Source organism: Papaver somniferum, chromosome 3 (genome assembly GCF_003573695.1).
Source record: "Papaver somniferum cultivar HN1 chromosome 3, ASM357369v1, whole genome shotgun sequence".
Lineage (NCBI taxonomy): Eukaryota > Viridiplantae > Streptophyta > Magnoliopsida > Ranunculales > Papaveraceae > Papaver > Papaver somniferum.
Window position 1 is genome coordinate 125286751 of NC_039360.1, and position 21156 is coordinate 125307906.

Genomic DNA, 21156 nt, shown 5'->3' on the forward strand with positions numbered 1-21156 from the left:
AGAGCCAGAGCAGCCGCAAATCCTGGCATCTCCTCAAGTGTAACGCCTCCGGTAGTCACCAGGGCAACAACTTCCACTCCTTCATCATCAGGACGAGGAGCCGGAGGGAAGAGAGGAGGACCATCTCTCATTACTATCGCATACTTGATGGAGAGGCATGAAGCTCTTGCTAAGACTCAAAGGAATATGGATGCAACTCAGAAGGAGAAACTCGCGTTGCTCCTAAACGCCCAAGAGAAAGGGACCAGCCATCCAACTTCTTCACACGTGAGGACCTGGAACGACTTCTCCAAAACCGAGGCAAGGGAAATCCAACAGATGTACACCACCATCAGCCGCCGTACCCTCAAGATGTGCAACGAGTTCCTCTTCCAAGAGGATACACCTCTCCTCAGTTCTCCCTCTACGATGGTACTGGTAATGCTCGTGAACATATCTCTCGATTCTTGGAATCCCTGGGGGAGCATGAATACAATCATTTTATCCGCCTGAAAGAATTCTCAAAGTCACTTACGGGAAAGGCATACATCTGGTACAACAACATCGCGCCTAACAGCATATCCAATTGGGACGAGATGGTCAGTGCTTTCTACATAAAGTATTTCTTCGTATCTGAACAGATCACCTTTTCAGACCTGGGAAGAGTTTTTCAGCGGAACAACGAGCATCCGAACGACTTCGTTAAGAGGTTTAGAACTCAAGCACTCGATTGTCACGACCCAAACGTCACCGAACGCCAATTGGTAGAGCTGTGTATTAATGGGATGATACCCATATACCGCGCTTTATTAGAGAACCTGAGATTTCAAACGTTCTCCGAGCTCCATGAAGCTTCCAAACGCTCAGCCACAACTGCACCAGCATTGCTAGAGAGAACCAGGGTTGGTCGAAGCGAAGATCCACGTGAGAGTCGAGGAAGCAGGCGTCTCACGAACAAGCAATACACACTGGTCCTTCTGTGAGTGTGGTGGGCGGAGGAGGAAAAAGTAAAGCTTCAGCAACAGAAAAACAAGCCAAGCGTATAACTCCGGCACACACGACTTCGTCTCGGAAGGGAGCGGACAAAGCTACTGCACAAGATACCGAAGATGCAGGCTTCCCTTTCCCCATGAATGAATTAATGGAACTCTTGGAAGCATGGATTCAAGATGACGCCATCAAGCTACCTCCTATTAGACGTCCACCAACTGAAAAAGTCATAACGGACCCCAAGTACTGCCGCTACCATAGGTTTGTCCATCATCCAACCAAAGATTGCAACAGGCTGAAACAAATTTTCAGAGAGAAGATAGAGGCAGGAGAAGTCCAACTAGGGAACGAAGGTGTTCATAGAGATCCTCTTCCTGTCAGGAACTGCATGATTTCCGGGGATTCTGTTCGCAAGACTGTACAATCTATGATGGAGAGCTTGTGCGAAATCTTATATTTCTCCAAGGCACAACGCCATGACATATTTGCATCCCTCAACCGCGTTGTATCAGGCAGGCGTTTGTATCCAGAAAAGGAAGCAGTCCCGAAACCTCAATCCTTCCTGGAAGATGCAAGCAGGGGAAATTGGGGACTCTTAACCGTCACTCGTTTGAAGGATGTCGAGTTCGATAGCACATTAATTGATACAGCTTCCGAATTCAACATCATCACTCTCAAGACCTTGAAAGCAGCAAGGATTTCAAAGCAGGAAGCTACTCGCAGGCCAACTGTGATTAAGACTCCATAAGGAGAGCTTGGAGATGCATATGGATACATCGATCTTGAAGTTAAATTGGGTGATGCCTCGACACAAGCAAATTTCTAGATAGTCAAAGAACATCTCAGTTACGACATGATCCTATGACGCTCTTGGGTACATGACAACAGGACAACACTGGGAGTTTGTCCTCTACCAGGCTCGATAACCGAAAGGATCTCCAACAAGCCGTCTGTACTTGAAGACTCTCTGTTTCCGCACTATCTGCAGCTCTCCAATGTGACACAACTTCCCGGAGAGAGCCCGTCAGCATACATTAAAAGGTTCCGAGCCCAAGTAAGTCTTATCACGCAACCCTTTTTGCAACCAATCACTCCTCACCCTGAGAAGCACTGAGGACTGGTTCCAACTAACAAACCAACCCCGGCTAAGAGATGTGAATGGGAGGCCGGCCCCTTCAAGCGTTTTATCAAAATCTTAGAGGTTGTCTCGGTCAAAGATGATAAGGCCAAGATCCAGGCATCTGCACACCCAAACCCATTTGGAATTGGAGATTTGGTGACGAAGACGGCTACATTCAAGGTTGGGAGCATGATGGTGAAAGTAACCAATCCACCTGACTCATTTACTGAAAGAGAGGATGAACCATACCTGGTATCAGACGTTATCTTAATCGGCCAAGTCAGGACTTACCTGTACAGCCTCCAAACGATCACTCGAAGATGGCTAGACATGCATCTATTTTAAGACACTTAATCGTGACTTACTCCGTTAAGCCTTAAAACAACGATGCTTCACACATGCTGATTATATTCGATGCATTAGCTGCATAGAATACACACGATATTTCACAAATATCGACTTCCTAAATAACTTAGTTATTTAATCTAGCATCACATGCTACCTTTTGTGGGTCCCACGATCCACACACTCAAGACATTAATCATGTCACAAACTGGGGGATACATACTGGGGTATTGGTCTGGCGGTTTACAGCGTGCAGCGCACAACACGCCATCATAAGAATGTGTCAGGAAGACATGGACGGTTAGTGATGATGGGAGAAGTGGGAAAGACTAATCGTGTGACACTAACACACGTAACTCCACTACTCCACTTTCTCCACATCCCATGAGAGATGTGGGTAAGGCTCAATGACTTGTATAAATAGGTTCTACTCCCTATTTCAAAACAACACAAGACAACAGAAAACAAGTGTTGATACAACCGTATCCAAACACCAGAACTGATAGCTCACATTCTGCCAGCCAGTTCAGCTTTCTGATATAAGTCATAAACAACCAACACCTCCACATTCTCAACACCTTCTTCGCTTCTCTCCTTAAGATCAACCCTATCTCCTTCACTTTGTGACCGAAGCAAGTCTGGAACGACAATTTCTTGGTTTAGGCCAGAGTTGTACAGATTGATTTCTCGAATCACAAGCACTCCCGTGCAGTGCATTTTTTTAGGGTTTAGATTCATTTCTCATCCACACACCCCAAATTACCAAAACCGGAAGAAATAGTTTTCACCAATAAACACCTTTCAATTGGGGTTTTTCCATCCGTTTTAGTTGTTTGTCCGTCCCAATGTAGCATGTGGTTGTAGGTGTATAATGGGCAAATTAGATAGTTTGCCCTGCCCATTGGAATTGCTGCAACCCCAAACATGCTTTTGACTTATCAGTTTAAAAAAGCAAAAATAAAGAGCCGCTTCCTGGAGGATATACCAAAGTTTCTAAACAAGCTGTTAGGCCGGTTCCTATGGGAGTTGGTATAAAAGATGTTTTGCCATGCCATGTGGGATGGCAAACTAGTTTCCCCACTATGGTAAAACTGGAAAATTCTAATAAACTAGATATTTTATTATGTTTTATGAGACACTTATCAATAAAAAATCTGTTTGTTTGAGTTTGGTGGGTCTTTATTAAATTTTAAGCATTATATAATATTTGTGGGACCCTTTTATAATAAAATCTGTCATAATAACTAAAAAGTAGGAAAAAAGAAATAAAATAAAAATTAAAGAATTACCAAGCGATCTAGTGCTGACCGCCAGCGGTGGAGACAAAATCGGGAGATCTACACTCAACCGAGCGGTCGAGACTCGACCGCTCGGTAACTAATTGATTTGGCCTGGCTAAGTGGCAAATTTACCATTTAGCCAGACCAGTTTGCTTGTTTGCCAGTTCCATAATGGGTGAAAAACCCGCAAATCTATTGATTTGCCACAACCATAGGAACCAGCCTTGGTCACCATTTTGTAAAACCATTTCGGGGAATGTGACTTAGAAAAAAACTCAGTAACACGTGTGTACCCCTGAGAAACCTCGGGAGTCGGATAGATGCGTAGAATTCCCTCTCTTACACATCCTCCGCTCATAACTATTCGATCTAGAGCTGGCAAACCAGCCAAAACCCGCGGATAAATCCGACCCGGCCCGTGAAAACCCGTACCCGGCTTGGCTGGTTGTCTTAACAAGCTGGGTTAGGGTTGGAGAAATGCCGGATTGTGTGAGAATGGATAAACCCGGCCAGTCCCGTAAATCCGGGGATATAACGCGTATACCCGCAGTTCCATTTATGCCGCGTGTCCCTATCAATTTTTATACGTGTCTGAGGCTCTGAGTCTGAGCATAAATAAAACATAAAAGAAAAAGACCCTAGCGTTATCTTCTCTGAATCTCTGCTTTCTACTTCTTTCTTCTTCTCCGTCCGCAGCGGCAGCTGCAGATCCGCAGTTCACTGATTAGTTGAATGTTGAAATCGATCTTGAAAGACTTGACTTGAATCTTCACAATCACCGAACTCCTGGGTAAGTGTGATTTCTAATTGATTTTAATGTTCAAAAAAACGAGTCTTCTTATCCATCTTAACTTCTGCAGATAGTGATTCGATTAGTTTGAGTTTTTTCAGATTTTGGAATTGGGGTTTTGTTAATAATCTCTGCTAATTCTTCATCTTGTTGTGGAAGATTCAGAGTTGAGGACAGGTAATCTTCTAATCCTATCTTCTTTAGTTCTTCTGTGTACTGTGTTTATGTAATTCATGTCATGTCTGATAATTTCTCTAGATTGGTTATGTTTCAAACTTTCACTGCTCAATCAATGACCAAAGTTGATGATTGAGTCATTTTGCAAGTCAATTGCTGATGTTAGTCCATGAACCATGATAGTAGACAGTAGTAACAATCTGATGGATTTTGTTTTCTTTTCTTGTCCAAGTTATTTTCCCTTATTGGTTTGAAATTGAATTCTTTGAGTGTTTTGTTATTTAACCATGATAGTAACTAGTAAGTAATGTACTGATTTTTGTGTCTTTGACCTATTCTTTGTGGCTCCATCCAGATTCCAGGATGTCAAGTGTACAAGAACAAACTCATTATAACGATGTTATGAGTAGTGACGGTGAGGATGATGATGTTGAGATGGTAGATCCTTTGGATGGCTCTACAACTGTTGATTGTGCACCTGCACCAGTTTCAGGTGAAAAGGAACATAAACTTAGATCTGATGTTTGGGAATATTTTGATCTCATTAAATATAAAGATGGATCAAAGAAGGGAGTGTGCAAGGCTTGTAAAGTGGGATATAAATATGATAGCCAGAAAGGTGGAACCTCATCTATTAAAAGGCATAAGTGCCGTGAGCGTCATTCTCAGGACATAGGACAAATGATTTTATCTGCAAAGAATGGCCAGTTGTCTTCCCGCGTACGCAAAATTGATCAGATGAAGTTTCGGGATCTTATTTCAGAATTACTCATTGCAAGAAATGTCCCATTGGCTTTGGTGGAGTGGAAAGAATTTAGGGACATATGTGCTTATCTAAATGAGGATGCTAAACCAATATCAAGGAATACTAGGAAAGCCGATATTGTCAAAAAACATAATGCACAAAAAGAAGTTATTCGAAACATATTGAAACTTGCTCCAGGTACGATTCAAAATTTCAAATCCTGCTGACCCACACCATATGTTTTGTTTTATACTTTTATGTATGTGTAATTGATTATGATAAGATGTGATGATATGTATGTGTAATCCTTACAGGTAGGATGTGTCTAACATCAGACATGTGGACCGCTGTTACGACTACAGGGTATATAAGCTTAACTGTCCACTTTCTTGATCAAAATTGGGAATTAAAGAAGTATCTACTGAATTTTTGTGAACTTCCACCACCTCATACAGGTGAAGCACTTACTTGAGTGTTAAGATCTTTTATTTTATGTGCATGTGATATTTTACTTCAGTCTTGAGATATTCCACCACCTCATACATGTGAACTGAAGTACTTAATTGAGAGTTTAACTTTTGTGTTCCACTACCTCATACAGGTGAAAACCTTTCTGCCAATCTATTTGCAATGATAGAAGATTGGGTAATTGAAGAAAAAGTATCCAACATCACCTTGGATAATGCTGCAAATAACGGAGCTTGTGCTAGAATTATGCAGAGTAGACTTGTTGCAAAGAAGATCCTGTTTAACAAGGGAAAATACTTTCATGTGTGTTGCTGTGCTCACATCTTAGCTCTTATTGTAAAAGATGGACTTGTGAAGATTGATCCAGTTGTGCTTAAGTTAAGAAAGTCAGTGAAGTCGCTTAAAAAGTCCCAAGTAAGAAAACAAAAATTCTTGGACATTGTTGATACTTTAGGAATGTCTGCAGTAAGAAGGGGTGTTCGTCAAGATGTTAAGACAAGGTGGGTTTCCACTTTTATTTTGTTATACAGTTAAAGAATGGTATCATTGTTTATAAAATACTCATTGAATGTTTGTTAATTTTTCTTTATACAGATGGAATTCAACTTATCTTATGTTAGACAGTTTTCTTGTGTATAGAAGTGTTTTCGCTCACTTGAAGAAGGTGGATTCAGACTATAAAGACTGCCCAACTGACGAAGAATGGGATCAAATTGAAGTGGTCACAAAGTTTCTCAAGACGTTTTATGATCTCACAACTTTATTTTCTGGTAGTAAGTATCCTACCTCCAATCTATATTTTGAAGGAGTTTGTCAAGTTCAGGTGTTATTAAAAAAAGAAAGCACAAATGAAATTGAATTCATTAGGGACATGGTGAAAGAGATGCAAGAAAAGTTTAACAGTTATTGGGAGAACTTAAGTCCTATATTGTCCATGGCACTTGTGTTAGATCCTAGATTGAAACTGAAGTATCTAAACTTTGCTTATTCCAAGTTGTATCCTGATGTAAGACAATTAGAAAGTAAAGTTGCTGATGTGCGTGAAGATATGAAAAAACTTTATAATGAGTATTACACCTTGTCAAGAGCTTCTGGTAGTGGAACTCAGAATTTTGGTATTCAAACTGGTGCAAATTCTGCCCATCAAGAAAGTGAGTGGATCCAGGTAATTTTAAAGCTTACTTATGTCAGTACATGTGGTCTTGTATTATTTTGTGTTTTAACCAAACAAAGTGCGTTTATGAAGTTATATTATATGTCCTCATAGATTGGTTTCGCAGGAATATGCTGCAACACAGGAAAGTGGTGGTGATCTGCAATCTGACTTGTCAAAGTTGGATCAATATCTTAGCGAGAAATATGGATTTATTAATCAACCGCTCGATATCCTAATGTATTGGAAAGCCCAGGAACAATGATTTCCAGTACTTTCAAGAATGGCAGGGGATATTTTGTCAATTCCTATTTCAACCGTCGCTTCGGAATCTGCATTCAGCATTGGTGGAAGGGTAATTGATCGGTTTCGCAGTTCTTTATTACCTGAAAATGCTGAGGCGTTGATAACAACTCGTGATTGGAAACATGGAGTTGGTAAGTGTGCCTAAGTGGCGCCGCGTAATTCAGTAATACTTCATTTAGTTGAATGTGTAAATTTCATATATAGCTTTGATTGTTTTTATCCATGTAGGAAAAGAAGATATGGATGAAGATAATGGGATTATTGGATAAGATGTATTAGGATTTGAACTTGGTGCAGTGGAGGATAGGACAGATGAGAATGGGGAAGTAAGTTCTTATGCGTCTAATTAGTATGCGTACTTCTTCAATATAAAGCGGGGTAATTATGCAAATTCCATGTTTTTTACTTGAATATTTTCTTTTGTTTGATTTATTTTTGCTTGAAATTACAGATTCATATTGAATAGTTGGAGCTACTCAAAGATAGACATGGAAAATGAGAATTTTTTTGGACAGACAGTTATCGCAGTGTCTCCAAATTTTGTATAAAAAAGATGTTGGAGATGTTTTTTTGGACAGTTATCACTTTTTTTTGATTAACCACAATATACATTTTGTGCAGGAAGTGGTTATTAATATCTTTATTGTTGCACTTGGTGATACAAAGTACAAACAATGGTATTACTACGGTTTCGAAGGTTTTTTTTCTTTTTTGAAGATATCATGAACTGATGAGTACTAAACTACAATGATTAGTATACTGTGTATCTGTGACTCTGTGAGTCTGTGTTCCTCTCATGATGCAAAACTAGTGTCAAATTATTGTTAAGTTTTGCAATTTTCTTGATCCTTTCATTAAGTTTTTAAGTTTCGGTGCGACACCGAGTCACTCGCTGTTGAATCTGTAATCTGTTGATTGAATTGAATGGAAATGTCAAATGAATTAGATGAATGTTAGGTTGCAGAGAAGGAGTTTTTGATGGCCTGAATGTGGTCGGAAATAATCCAGAAATCAGAGGAAACTCTGTCAATTCGTTCGTTCACTAAGCAGAAACCAGCTAACCCGCAGGTTTAACCCGTTACGGGTGCGGGTTGATGAAATGACCATCCGTGAAGAATATCAACCCGCGGGTTTTGACCCGTGTTAACCCGAACCCGTATATCCCGTAACAAGCCAGCCCCGGCCCGCCCGTTTGCCGGCTCTAATTCGATCATTTGGCGCGATTTTGCTCCACGATTCTCAGATATCGCCTCTTTTCTGCTCACAGCCAGTCGGTCACAGGCATTTTTCATTTCTCTTTCTAAAGCTCTGGACGGATAATGGTGTCTTCACGAGTCAGGATTTCGGTTCGAGTATTCTTTATCCTTCTTCTTCTTGCTGTCCTTTTCTATGCTGGTCGTCCTCTTTATTGGAAAATCTCTGCAACTATTCACGAGATTCGAGAGAATAGGCAAACTGTTAAACAAGGTCTTCTTCTCCCCAATATATATGTTCTTTATTGTTAAAAAAATTTAGAGGTGGATTCTGATAAAGAGTTTGTTTCTGATTCAGGGTTTGTTTTTAATTTTGATTTGGTGTGTTGTTATTTCAGGGATTTCACAAATTGTTTATGAAGCTCAGAAATCAGTTGGATGGTTCCATGATGAATCTGATCCTGGATTTGAAGACGAACACAGTACTAAGAAATCTGGTTTGATCACTACTACTAGAAGGATTCTTAGCGGTTAATTTCATCTTAAAGAACTTATCAGGTTTCTTCTTTTAACTTCTTTTTTTTTTCTGCTACATTAATTGAGAAATTGGTAGTTGCAATTTTGAGACACTTACTTGTAATTATAAATTAGTTCAAGGATTTTACTCTGTTACTTGTTTATTATTGATTTTGTGTTATAATAATGTCTTGCCCAAGAATTAGTGAAAATTATTTTCATGCTCTTGATTTCACAGTCTCTTTATAGAAATTTGGTATGGGTCATATACTATCATAGTACCAATGGTTCTTGGCAAACTAAGCTCCTTCTAGTTTAGCACAATCCAATGGTTCTTGGCAAACTAAGCTCCTTCTAGTTTAGCACCATCATTTGACAAGCCAATGGCCCGAAAACCTAAAGGTTCGTCTAGGGAGGGCTGTAAGCCTTATTGATTGATGGAGTTTATTTGTAAATTGATTGATGTCAAAACCTTCCATCAACTATCCTTTTCTCTGATAGTGTTAGTTTTTGAAAGTACACGGTTGTTACATGGAGTTTCATATTTGTAGGATTATGGGCATGCATGGTTGCACCAAGGGATATGGAACTGATAGATGCTTAGTTGCTTACCACGAAGTATATTCTTGATATTGATGTTGACATAGTACTGTGAATGAAATGAAGAATATTAGTAGTACTGAAACCTGAAAAGTCTTGCACACGAGCACACTAGGTAAGGGTGCTTTAGCCTGAACTAAGATTTAGAATAGTAGGTCTATGGCACGAATACATAAGTGGGTCTTGAAATTCTCTTGAAGGGGTATTTACTATTAGCCCAGCATAGAGAAGAGTAAGCCATCGCTTACAGTACAAGAAAGGATTGCTCGGAGTAATCTATTTCAGCTACTGTAATCACTGTGGCTTGTTGGCTTCTCGTTGCTTCTGAGATGCTAGGACATCTGCAGGGCTAGGTGCATTTTTGGAGTACAACTAAGGTTTTGCTGTGCTTGACCATTCATGTTAGCCAGTTACCTATCAGTAAAATGCACCAAAGGCGATGAATTAGATTTAAATAGAACTATTTGGCTAGTATTTATGCTATGCCATCTTGGCAGCCATGAGTAGTGCCCTTTCAATCAATCATAATAGCTCTTGACTGTTGTAGTACCTAGCAGATCAGCTACAACTTTGAGAGTGTTCCTAGGGAATTTCTGCAAAGGATTCCTGCTCGTGCCAGTCTTAGGTAGCCTTTGGCACTCCCATCACCCGGTTTTCCGGTGGAGGCAACCAGCTAGTTGAGATGCTTGTCTGGTGACTCTCTGGCCCTGGTGTTGGGCCACCGATAGAACGATGGGTTTTGGTGTGCCAAAGTGAAATTATTTTGCTGGGTAGGGCCATTGCAGCAAATTGTATTAGGATTTACATCATATTCATTTTAAAAATGGACTTATTTGTTGGACATCCGACTAAAAGTTGGTTTTGATGGAACAACATTGGTCGTGTATAGTTTGTTGCATGGAGTTTCTTTCTTATTGTGCGAGCTAGGAACATGGAGTTTGATATTTGTAGGATATGGTAGGTTGTCACTCCTTATGGCTGAGCAATGAGTTATCTCTTAATCATCAAGGGAGAGTACCTAGTGCTACGTTAGGCGATGTAAGTTTGAGAAGAAAACGAGGTGGCAGTTCCCGGTTGTGAAAAGTAGATGGGAGCAGGGGCGGAGCTACATGGAGAGGAGGGTGTGCAATTGCACCCCCTCAAATGTGAGCTCCCAAGCCTAATTTCAACTAATTGATCCCATTTTTAGTCATTTTAGCCCTTTTGCACCCCTAAAACATGTGTTGATTGGCAACTTGCCCACCCATTTCTCGAATCCTGGCTCCGCCCATGGATGGGAGAGTTTTTATGCAACCTTGAAAAGGCGTGTAGGAGAGAGTGAAATCAGTTGGAGAAGCTTGAGGTTTTGCTAAGTCTTTGAATACATCTTAGTGACACTAATCTATTAAGTTTGATTGTTTCTTTTTCTGTTCAAGTTTTGTGATTCTAGAGTTTGTTCAAACCCTACTAGTTAGTAGTTCTACTATTTTCTTGTTGATGTTCTATTGAAATTTACCTAGAGTTAATCCATCACAATTGATGGGGTATATTGGCATTGTTATCCAAGTGCTAGTTTGCACCTTAAAGTTGTGTAATCTATAAATTTGGGAGAAGTAACTGCATCCCATTATTTCACAGTGGAAGTTTTCCCATGGAGGAAAAAACCATGGGCAAATTTCCACATGAAATAATAGATTACGACTACTTCTCACAAATTTGTAATTGCACAATTTCAAGATGCATATAACACTTGGATAACAATGCCAGGATACTCACTCACCAATTGTACGTAGATCAAACCTTAGAATCACCTAGCTTGGGTGGAAGAAGAAACAATTAATTTTGATAAAACCTTAGAATCACCAAGCTTGGGTGGAAGAAGAAACAATCAAACTTGATGGATTAACGTCACCAAGATGTAGCCAAACACTTCCTTACCATGAATCCCTTTTTTTATCCTCAATCAAACACTGATTTCCTTGTCTATTACTCACTTTGTTGCTGCTGCTCCCCTCCCTGTTTTTGTAACTTACACTACCAACCACTCCTCTATGAATTCCATTTTAACCTAACATAGCTCATGATAGGTACTCTCCCTTAATGTTTAAGGGATAACTCATTGCTGGGTCATCAGGAGTGATAGCCCAACAGGATCATGAGCATGCAGGGTTGCACCAAGGGACATGGAACTAATAGACGCTTAGTTGCTTACCACAATATATGTAGCCATTTTGTTATTGAGATATTTACTATTAGCTAAGCACAGAGATATTTACAGTCATCATCAGTTACAGTAAAAGAAAGAAAGGTTTGTTCTGAGTGAGCCCACATTTCAGCCACTGGAATCACTGTGGCTTGTTGGCTTCTCGTTGCTGTCTGAGATGCTAGGACATCTGCAGGGCGAGGTGCATATTTGGACTACAGTTAAGGTTTCGCTGAGATGCTTGTGTGTAGGTTAGCCAGGTATTAAGAAGGTGCATATTTTGAGGATCGCTCATGTTAGCCAGGTATTAAGAAGGTGTTAATTTCCTTCGGCAGTCCCATCACCTGGTTTTCCATTGGGTCAACCAGCTAGTTGAGATGCTTGTGTGGGTTGTTGGTGGTTCTCTGGCCCCGGTGTTGTGGTGTTGGACCATAGTTAGGAAGGTGTTTTGGTGCGTGGTGCACCCAAGTGAATTTATTTTGCAGCGGTAGGGCCATGGTTTCAACTTATGGTGGTTGTGACGAAGTCTGCTTATAGAATAAAGATTTTCGAGCAAGCCATAGACTCCATATAGTAAAGCAGAGGGTAGTGAGTTCTGTTTCGTCAATGATCATTTGCAGAAATGCCAGGGCAGTTCCTCATTTTATTCTTTGGATGTATCTAGGATGAAAGTAAAAAATGGATTTGATCAGAGCTTCAAAATCTGGTTGGTTATCAGTTGGCCAAATATAGTAATAAGCACAAGGGTACAACTTTACTACCAGTAGTTAAAGAGAGCTGACATTCACTTGGTTGAAATATGAAATATGCTAACATGCACATCTGTCTTCTGCGGTCCATGATTTCGAGTCTTCAATTTAAACCTGAAGGATTTTCTTACAAATTGGTGTATCCACTATGTTCTTGCTCACTTGCGTCGTCTGTGCTTTTTCAGCAGGTAAGTAGATTGCAACAGGTAATCTGGCAAGTTGATGTTTCCACTATGTGTGTGCCCTCTTGCATTGTTCGTGCTTTTACAGCCAGTGAGTAGTTTGCAACAGGCAAATAGACCTGGTGTTTTTGGTAAATAGACTTGGTGTTAGGCTGCATGTCCTGCATAACTTGCAAGTTGCTAGAAAATCTCTGCTTGATGGCAAATTTGCTGTATGCTAAACTTTCTACACACTTATGTTTCATTTTAGCAAGCCTGTTAAGGACTTGCTCAGTTGTTTCTAATTCCATGTTGGGGCCTTACATTTTGGGTGTATAAACTATCTAATTAGTTCCGTCCGGGCATGTAAAGAAGCTTTTTGCAAAATTTGTTCCACCTACCTCATGCCATGTGGGTGTCCTAATTTTGTGGCATCACTGCTCTTCCATTTTCAAGAAACGGCCAAGCAGTTAGTTCAATTTCTGACATATAATAAACCAAAAGTTACAAATATTCTACACCAGTTTCATGCAATCCATTACGTGGATGGCCAACATTGTTTCCATCTTCTATTAAATCCAACTTCTCCAAAGTAAAGATCACACTGGGAATTCACAAAAATTTTCCATAGGCTATAGCTTCATTTCAGTACTCCATATTATCATACAATGTCTCTTCTTTCTGATTTAATCAACATAGATCTTACTGATTCAACTGAGAAAGTCATAGCTGAGTACATATGGATCGGCGGGTCGTCGTGCATGGATCTACGTAGCAAAGCCAGAACTCTTTCGGGTCCTGTTACTAATCCACGCAAACTTCCTAAGTGGAACTATGATGGTTCAAGTACTAATCAAGCTACTGGAGAAGACAGTGAAGTTATTCTGTACCCACAAGCAATCTTCAAAGACCCGTTCAGACGCGGCAATAATATTCTCGTGCTTTGTGACACTTACACTCCTGGTGGAGACCCGATTTCTACCAACACTAGGTACAATGCCGCAAAGATATTCAATGATCCTGATGTTGTCGCTGAGGAACCTTGGTTTGGCATCGAGCAGGTAAAAATCCTCAAAATGATGTTCACACTTTTGTTCATAACCAAATATTATGGGTTTTATTTTGGTGCAGATTATTATTAAAGTGCTCGCCAACACCAACTTCGTTTACCGATCAAAAAAACAACCACTGTAGTTGAAAGGGTTACTAACTGGTTTTACCTTTTGGTTGTCTAATCCGGTGTTTACATGCATGGACAGGAATATACCCTGTTGCAAAAGGAGTCTAAATGGCCAATAGGGTTTCCGGCGGGAGTCTCTCCGCCTGCTCAGGGACATTACTACTGTGGGATTGGAGCCGATAAGATCTTCGGACGTGATATAGTTGAAGCTCATTATAAAGCTTGTCTCTATGCCGGTATTAACCACGGTGGAATCAATTCTGAAGTAGCACCAGGACAATGGGAATATCAGGTTGGACCGTCTACTGGAATTTCAGCTGGTGATGAATTATGGGTTTCTCGGTATATCTTGAAAAGAATTGCTGAGATTGCTGGTGTTGTTGTCTGCTTCGACCCGGAACCAGTTCAAAAGGGTTGGAATGGTGCTGGTGCACATACAAATTTCAGCACTAAAACCATGAGAAATGAAGGAGGGTTCAAATTTATTAGGGAGGCCATTGAGAAGCTGGGACTCAAGCACAAAGAACACATTGCACTTTACGGCGAAGGGAATGAACGACGTCTTACGGGGAAGAACGAGACTGCAAATTATAATAATTTCATATGGGGAGTTGGAAATAGGCAAGTATCTATTCGAGTTGGAAAAGATGTTGAAAAAGCAGGAAAAGGGTATTTCGAAGATCGTCGTCCGGGATCAAACATGGATCCTTATTTGGTTACTTCCATGATAGCTGAAACTACTCTTCTTTGGAAACGAATGTAATAGTCTTTTCTTCCAGGCCCCTTGATTCTTCTTTCAGGTCTTACAAAATTCCTTTGGCAATGGTGGTGGACAGTGGACACTATAAAATGGGTTACTTGCTTGTTGCATATAGCAATGATGAAATAAATTGAGGGGTCTGTGCTTGTTTGTTTACTTGCTTGTTGCATGTAGCAATGATGAAATAAATTTTTGTTTGCAATATTTTGTTTTCGTGTGCTTAAATCTTAACAAACCGCCCGTCTCCTCACAGCTTTCCAATGGCGGGCACAAAAGCACCCCCTGAAGAGTGGGGTCTCATTTCCATGCGAGTATGCAGTTTTTATATATATATTTTTTTTGGCGAACCGTGTAGCATTACTCCGCAATACTTTCTCCGTGTCTAAAAAAGAGAGTTACTAAACCAAATTGAAAAAGTTATAATAACTCTTTTTTAGAAACGGAGAGGCTATAAAATTTCGCAAATTAAAATTTATGTTGGGCAAAATTTATTTGTCCTCTGTGGCTCGTTCCGCACGTCGTTTGTGCTTACGAACCTACCTATGCCACTTCATAATGTGGAGTAGAATTAACGGAAATCGATCAACAATGCCGTTTTTCTTTTCTAAAACTTCATTGATAGAAGTAAAAATAAAACAGAAGAGAGTCCAAATGAAGGGAAAAAAGCCAACTCCAACAGCCAAGAAACTGCAACAAACTAGAAAGAAGAGCTAAAGAAATCAACTAACCTTGATATTCTTAGGGGTTTTAAGGTCAAAAAGTGTTATGAAGTGTTGATGGGTGACACAGCTAGCAAGGACTTTGAGGGGTATTTGTGAAAGAAGAATATACCTCCTAAGGTGAGTTCAAGACTTGGACGTATTTTCATGATTCTTTGTTCAGGAAAAGTATGTTAAAACATGGAGGTGTGAATGTGCAAAATGATGTGTGTGTGCTATGTCAGAGGAGGATGAAAATGCGGGTCATATTTTTATTTGTTGTTAGTATGCATTTGAGGTCCGGTCTTTCTTTTGAAAAGCTTTCAAAGTTGATTGGGTAACTCATAATACAGTAAAGAGTTGTTTTGAATCTTGGAAGATGAACTATTTAAAAGGCAGGAGCCAAGAGTAGAAAGGTTTGGAGGAAAATCATTTATACGATATTGTAGCACTTATGGAAGGAGAGGAAAAGAAGGGTGGGTCACTGGTGGCAGGGGTATGGATGTTGCCTAACTATCTTTGATCATTAGGCAGGCTACAGTTTTATTTGATAAGGACCTCTTTAAGGCTTATATATATATATTTTTTTGATCGGTAAAGAAAATATATTAAGAAGAAAGGCATTTACAAAGTAGCGTAGCTACAGCCACATCACTGACAGGGTAAGAAAAACAAACAAAGAAACCCACAAATTAAGACAAAAAACTATGGAGGATCAAAGAATAACCCTTTCCAATTAACAATGACGTCATCAAGATGAACCCCAGACAGATAGTGAGAAGTAGAAGCCCAGTGGAACACATTAACTTTCGAGTCAGTGATTACAAAATCAATTCTACGCTTCATACCAGTGAAACTCTGGCGTTTCGCTCCAATCACACATTCCAACAAATACTAGCAGGGACTCTTTTCCATATCTCTTTCCCACCAATCACAGCGGAACGCATTAACTTTCGAGTAAGTGATTATGGAATCAATTCTGCGCTTCAGTGAAACTCTGGTGTTTCGCTCCAATCACACATTCCAACAAATACTAGCAGGGACTCTCTTCCATATCTCTTTCCCACCAATATTAGTAAGATTGTAAGATCTCTAATTCATGAAGATGTTTAAGAGGGAAGAGAAACGAAGGCATTGCTGGTTTGCTTACCGGAAAAAGAACTCCCATATTTGCTTAGTGAAGCTGCAGTCCCAAATAGATGGTTTACTGTTTCACTTACTTGGTTACACAAACTGCAGAGGGTAGTATAGAGTGACTACTTGCATTATTCACCAGGGCACAGTTCCTTCTGTGAAGGTTGTCGATGGTGGGAAGCTGTTAGAGCATAGCTCGGTTGAACCCACAAAGCGTTGGTATGTCAAGTTTAGTTGTCATATTTTAGTGAGCTAAAACTCATTTAAAGAGTCGCTTGATTATGTACTAGAGTCAACTTCATATAGGTTAACTTGAAAGTATTAAGATATGGGACATTACAAGTATTGCGAAGACTTGAAGAAGTAAGGAGCTACGACGACAACATCATCCTTCCACTTGAGGTTAATGATATTTGACTTGAACTGTTTCATTCCCTAACGTATCTTTCAAGTCGTGTATATTGAAAACATAACTGCGAAGCATGAATGATTACACTCTAGTTAGACGTAGTATTAAGGAATACAATACGAGGTTTATTGCTTAACCATTAAACTTTGTATACACTAGTACAGAAATGTCCTTTAGCCACGCCAAATATAAATTTTCCTGTCACGCCTTTTTGGTTTTGGCATGTCTATAGGGTATAGTTCTACCCTATAGACACGCAATGTTCAATGGGCGTGTTCATATAAGTGCTTTGAGCCACGCCAGCGCTACTAGCGTGTCAAAATTTCAACCGTTTAGTCACGTTAACTTCAAATTTTTGATTGGGCGAGTTTATAGACCAGTCTATGGTCACATTAGGTATTGGGCGTGTTTATAGACCAGTTTATGGCCACATTAAGGAGCTGTGGCGTGTCCAAAAGGTTAGTCACGCCATTTAAGGTGTGGTTTTAAAGTTGGTTCATTAGACATGCCAGTATATGCGTGTCCATAGTATACGATTGATTGACACGCCAAATTCAAAGTGTGGCCAAAAAGTTCTTCTTTGGACACGCCGGTATATGTGTGTCCATAGTGTACGATTTATAGACACGCCAGTATATCGTGTCCATAGTGTAGGATATATAGACACGCCAAGTTGAAAGTGTGGCCAAAAAGTTCTTCTTTGGACACGCTAGTATATGTGTGTCCATAGTGTGCGTTCTAAAGACACACCGGTTTTATAGTGTGGCTAAAAAGTTCGTTTTGAAAAAATTAATAAAAATCTTTCGCCCATATTCGAACGCATGACCTCGAAGATTTAGATAACGTACCAATCCACCAAGCTGGCCATCTTTATATGTTTATGATTAGTGTTTTGAAAATACTAGATTGGTTGAACTACTCAACATTTAAATAAACACGCCAAGTTGAAAGTGTGGCCAAAAAGTTCTTCTTTGGACATGCTAGTATATGTGTGTCCATAGTGTGCGTTCTATAGACATGTCGGTTTTATAGCGTGGCTAAAAAGTTCGTTTTGAAAAAATTAATAAAAATATTTCGCCCATATTCGAATGCATGACCTCGAAGGATTTAGACAACGTACCAATCCACCAAGCTTCCCATCTTTAGATGTTTTTGATTAGTGTTTTGAAAATACTAGATTGGTTGAATTACTCAACATTTAAATAAACACGCCAAGTTGAAAGTGTGGCCAAAAAGTACACCCAAAACCCTCAAGACTAATTCCCTAGCTTTCTCTGGAATAGATTCTGACTTGCATGTTCTGCAAGTTATTAGGTTCTCCAAAACTATTTCTGCAAATCTTCTAAACACCTATAATCAAAATTTCTTTGGTAATCCGTTGCATTGGAATGCTATAAATAACTTGGGAGTCTGCAATTTGGTTTCTAAAAGATCCTACTCCTGGACTATGTGTGCTATCAAAATTTCCTCTCAGCTACCACACTGCATTTCTGGTAGATTTTTCATTGCTCTCTCAAGTATTCCTGTACTAATATGTTATTATATCTCTATAACTTCAAAGTTGCCTATTTTACCAGTTGGAGTAGTTCATATGAATGCCCAGATAAAACTATTAACCCCATAAAACAATTTCAAACCTTCATGATAACGAGAAAATTTTCAAAGGTGTCTAGTTTTCTTTAGTTATTCCCAAAAATGTTATAAATTACCAAAAATGTTTGAATATGTACCCATTGCTTGATATTGTTTACACAATATCAAGAATCCACACCTATAATGTGTACACATTATACCTTTTTCAGAATTTTTAAAAAACTAGACATTTTAGTAAATAACTTTCTGTAGAAAACACTTTTGGGCATAAGCCCCTTTCAAATTCCCCCTGCTATTTACTATAGTCACCTTATCAAGCTCAAAACCAAAATTAAACACAACAGCCACTCAACCAAGCATAATACAATAACCCAGAACCACATATACATTCAATTGAACATCATTGTCTTTAAAACCAACACTATCAAATCCAAAATCAGCACCACTAGCATTAACTGTTTATCCATGAGAAACATATGCAATATTCAGCCAAAAAACATTTACAGGAATACTTACTTTACCATCTGGAAGGGGATGGTTGAATACTGGTCAAGCTCCTGGTGCAATCCCAGAGGTCTCCACACCACTTCCAACAACCTTCTTGTTAGCTCCACTCCTTTCTGGTGCAGCCCTCCTCCTTGGCACATAATAGTTTCCCCTAGGAGGAGGCATAGACACTACTACATCCTCAGGAATCTCATTAGAATCAGTTATCTCCCCTGGTCTGAAGATTGCAATATCATAAGCATCCTCTGCCAACTGTCGCATCACTGGTGCCAGCATGAAGATATTGGGGAATACTACCACATCATTGGGGAGACCATGAGTGTCATTCTCCCGAATATTAGCTTTGCATGCAACTGGAACTGGTGCAGAATAGAACCCATGTCTAGCACCACCACAAACCACCTGCTGCTCCCACCACACCCTCATTAATCACAAACCGGCCTTTGTCAGGATGAACGACATACACCACCCACCCTTCATCAGCCCCTTGGAGTTGAGGAAGTTGAGGATCCAACACATAAACACTGGCACTATCATGCATAACAACCCTATCCTCTTTGACTTCTCCAACACCTCCAGTACCAACTTGCATGTTTGGCTTTGATTCCTCACTACTGCTACTGCTTATCTCTACTACCTGACAAATTGGAGAAATGGGGGAATCCTAATCAATAACACCATCACAGTTACTAATAAATCCAATTACAACTACGAAATTCACTTTCAACACCTTGAACCCAACAATTCTTCTATGATTATCAAAAATCAATACCTGGTTTTCTTGCATATTCATCTTAGCCTTCTTTTCCTCTGGTCTACCCATGGATTCCTGATTTTTAGACATGGCTGGGCGATCATTCAGATTTAGATATGCATTATAAACTCGCTTAGACATAGCTTCAACAATTGGAACACTGAAGGGATTTTGCGGAGATGGAATGTGGAAGTTATAGAGTTACAGAATTGGAAATTAAAACTGATTTCTTCCAAACAGGCCTTATGGACGAGATGACCAACAGTTAACACATCTCACCCATCCTTTTTCAATCCTCGAGATCAATTAGTTGAGATATCGTGGAGGCACATGCCTACTAAGTGCATGCAAAGACCTATTGAACGCCACCCCAACTTATTGACCGTTAAGAGGCGGCAACAAACACTTGGCAGCTATTTGGCAAGCGGACTCTCTAAGCGGGCTACCCGTGACCCGAAGTCGAAACCCAGTACCGAACCGCAACTTCCCTCAACTATTTTCGTCAGAGACGGGCTTGAAGTGGCAAATGGAATCCCAATTACCTTAAAACTTCTAGAAGAAGACGCTGCCATCCTTATGAACAAGCCCATCCTTCTGAAAAAATAATAAAAAGCTTTCGAACGCAATATTCGAACGCATGACCTCAAAGAAGTTAGGTAACGTATCAATCCACCAAGATGCCCATCTTTAGACGTGTCTATAGGGTGTTTTGAAAAAACTAAACTGGTTCAGCTACTCAACATTTTAATAAACACGCCAAATCAAAGTATGGCCTGTTATAATATGCATGGGATATGGTGGCTATCCACTTAGCACCATTAGTTACACCAAGCACCTTGCATAAGCACCTTGTTACACCAAGCACCTTGCATAAGCACCTTGTTACACCAAGCACCTTGTATAAGCTGCTTAAGAAATAGTAAGCTACTTTGTTAGATGAGATTAACACCTAAAGCTAGTGGGTGTTGAATTGCATGGTTTGCAACTAGAGGTGTTATTGCTACATAACATCCTACATGTAGCGTGACTTGTAATACTGGGTGGTGTATACAAGCTAACACCTTAATACTTGTATAAATAGCTCCCTTAGACAATTGTATTTTGTATCCCAATTTCTTAAGTGAAATTCTCCCTTCTCACTTATTACTTCTCTTAATATCCATTTTGAGTTTAGTGGTTAATTAGTATTTGCTTTAATTATTATTAATATTACTTTGGAAACGTAATATGGCCAAAATTTTCCTTTTTTGGACACGCTATTATATGAAGGACTGTTCTAGCAGGAAGAGCATTTTTAGCAGGTTGCAATGAAGCCTCCCAACTGGTGCTGCCATCTCCTAGTATGCCTAAAACATAAAGAGTTAATT

At 39.8% G+C, this 21156-nt stretch overlaps 2 protein-coding genes across 3 annotated transcripts; both read left to right on the forward strand.

The window, feature by feature from the left end:
- Positions 1-5116: 5116 nt before the first annotated feature.
- LOC113359934 (zinc finger BED domain-containing protein RICESLEEPER 2-like) lies at positions 5117-7312 on the forward strand. Its single transcript, XM_026603493.1, has 6 exons — positions 5117-5507; positions 5741-5881; positions 6028-6071; positions 6147-6394; positions 6489-7059; positions 7175-7312. The coding sequence occupies exons 1-6, from the start codon at positions 5117-5119 to the stop codon at positions 7310-7312; spliced, it is 1533 nt and encodes a 510-aa protein (XP_026459278.1).
- A 1294-nt stretch (positions 7313-8606) lies between these two features.
- LOC113357290 (glutamine synthetase cytosolic isozyme 1-like) lies at positions 8607-14889 on the forward strand. Of its 2 annotated transcripts, none has more exons than XM_026600655.1 (4): positions 8607-8820; positions 8945-9104; positions 12779-13815; positions 14014-14889. In XM_026600655.1, the coding sequence occupies exons 3-4, from the start codon at positions 13423-13425 to the stop codon at positions 14695-14697; spliced, it is 1077 nt and encodes a 358-aa protein (XP_026456440.1). In that variant the 5' UTR covers positions 8607-8820; positions 8945-9104; positions 12779-13422; the 3' UTR covers positions 14698-14889. The 2 variants fall into 2 exon arrangements, with proteins under 2 accessions (XP_026456440.1, XP_026456441.1); XM_026600656.1 differs by having other exon boundaries at positions 12782-13815.
- The last annotated feature ends 6267 nt before the right edge of the window (positions 14890-21156 follow it).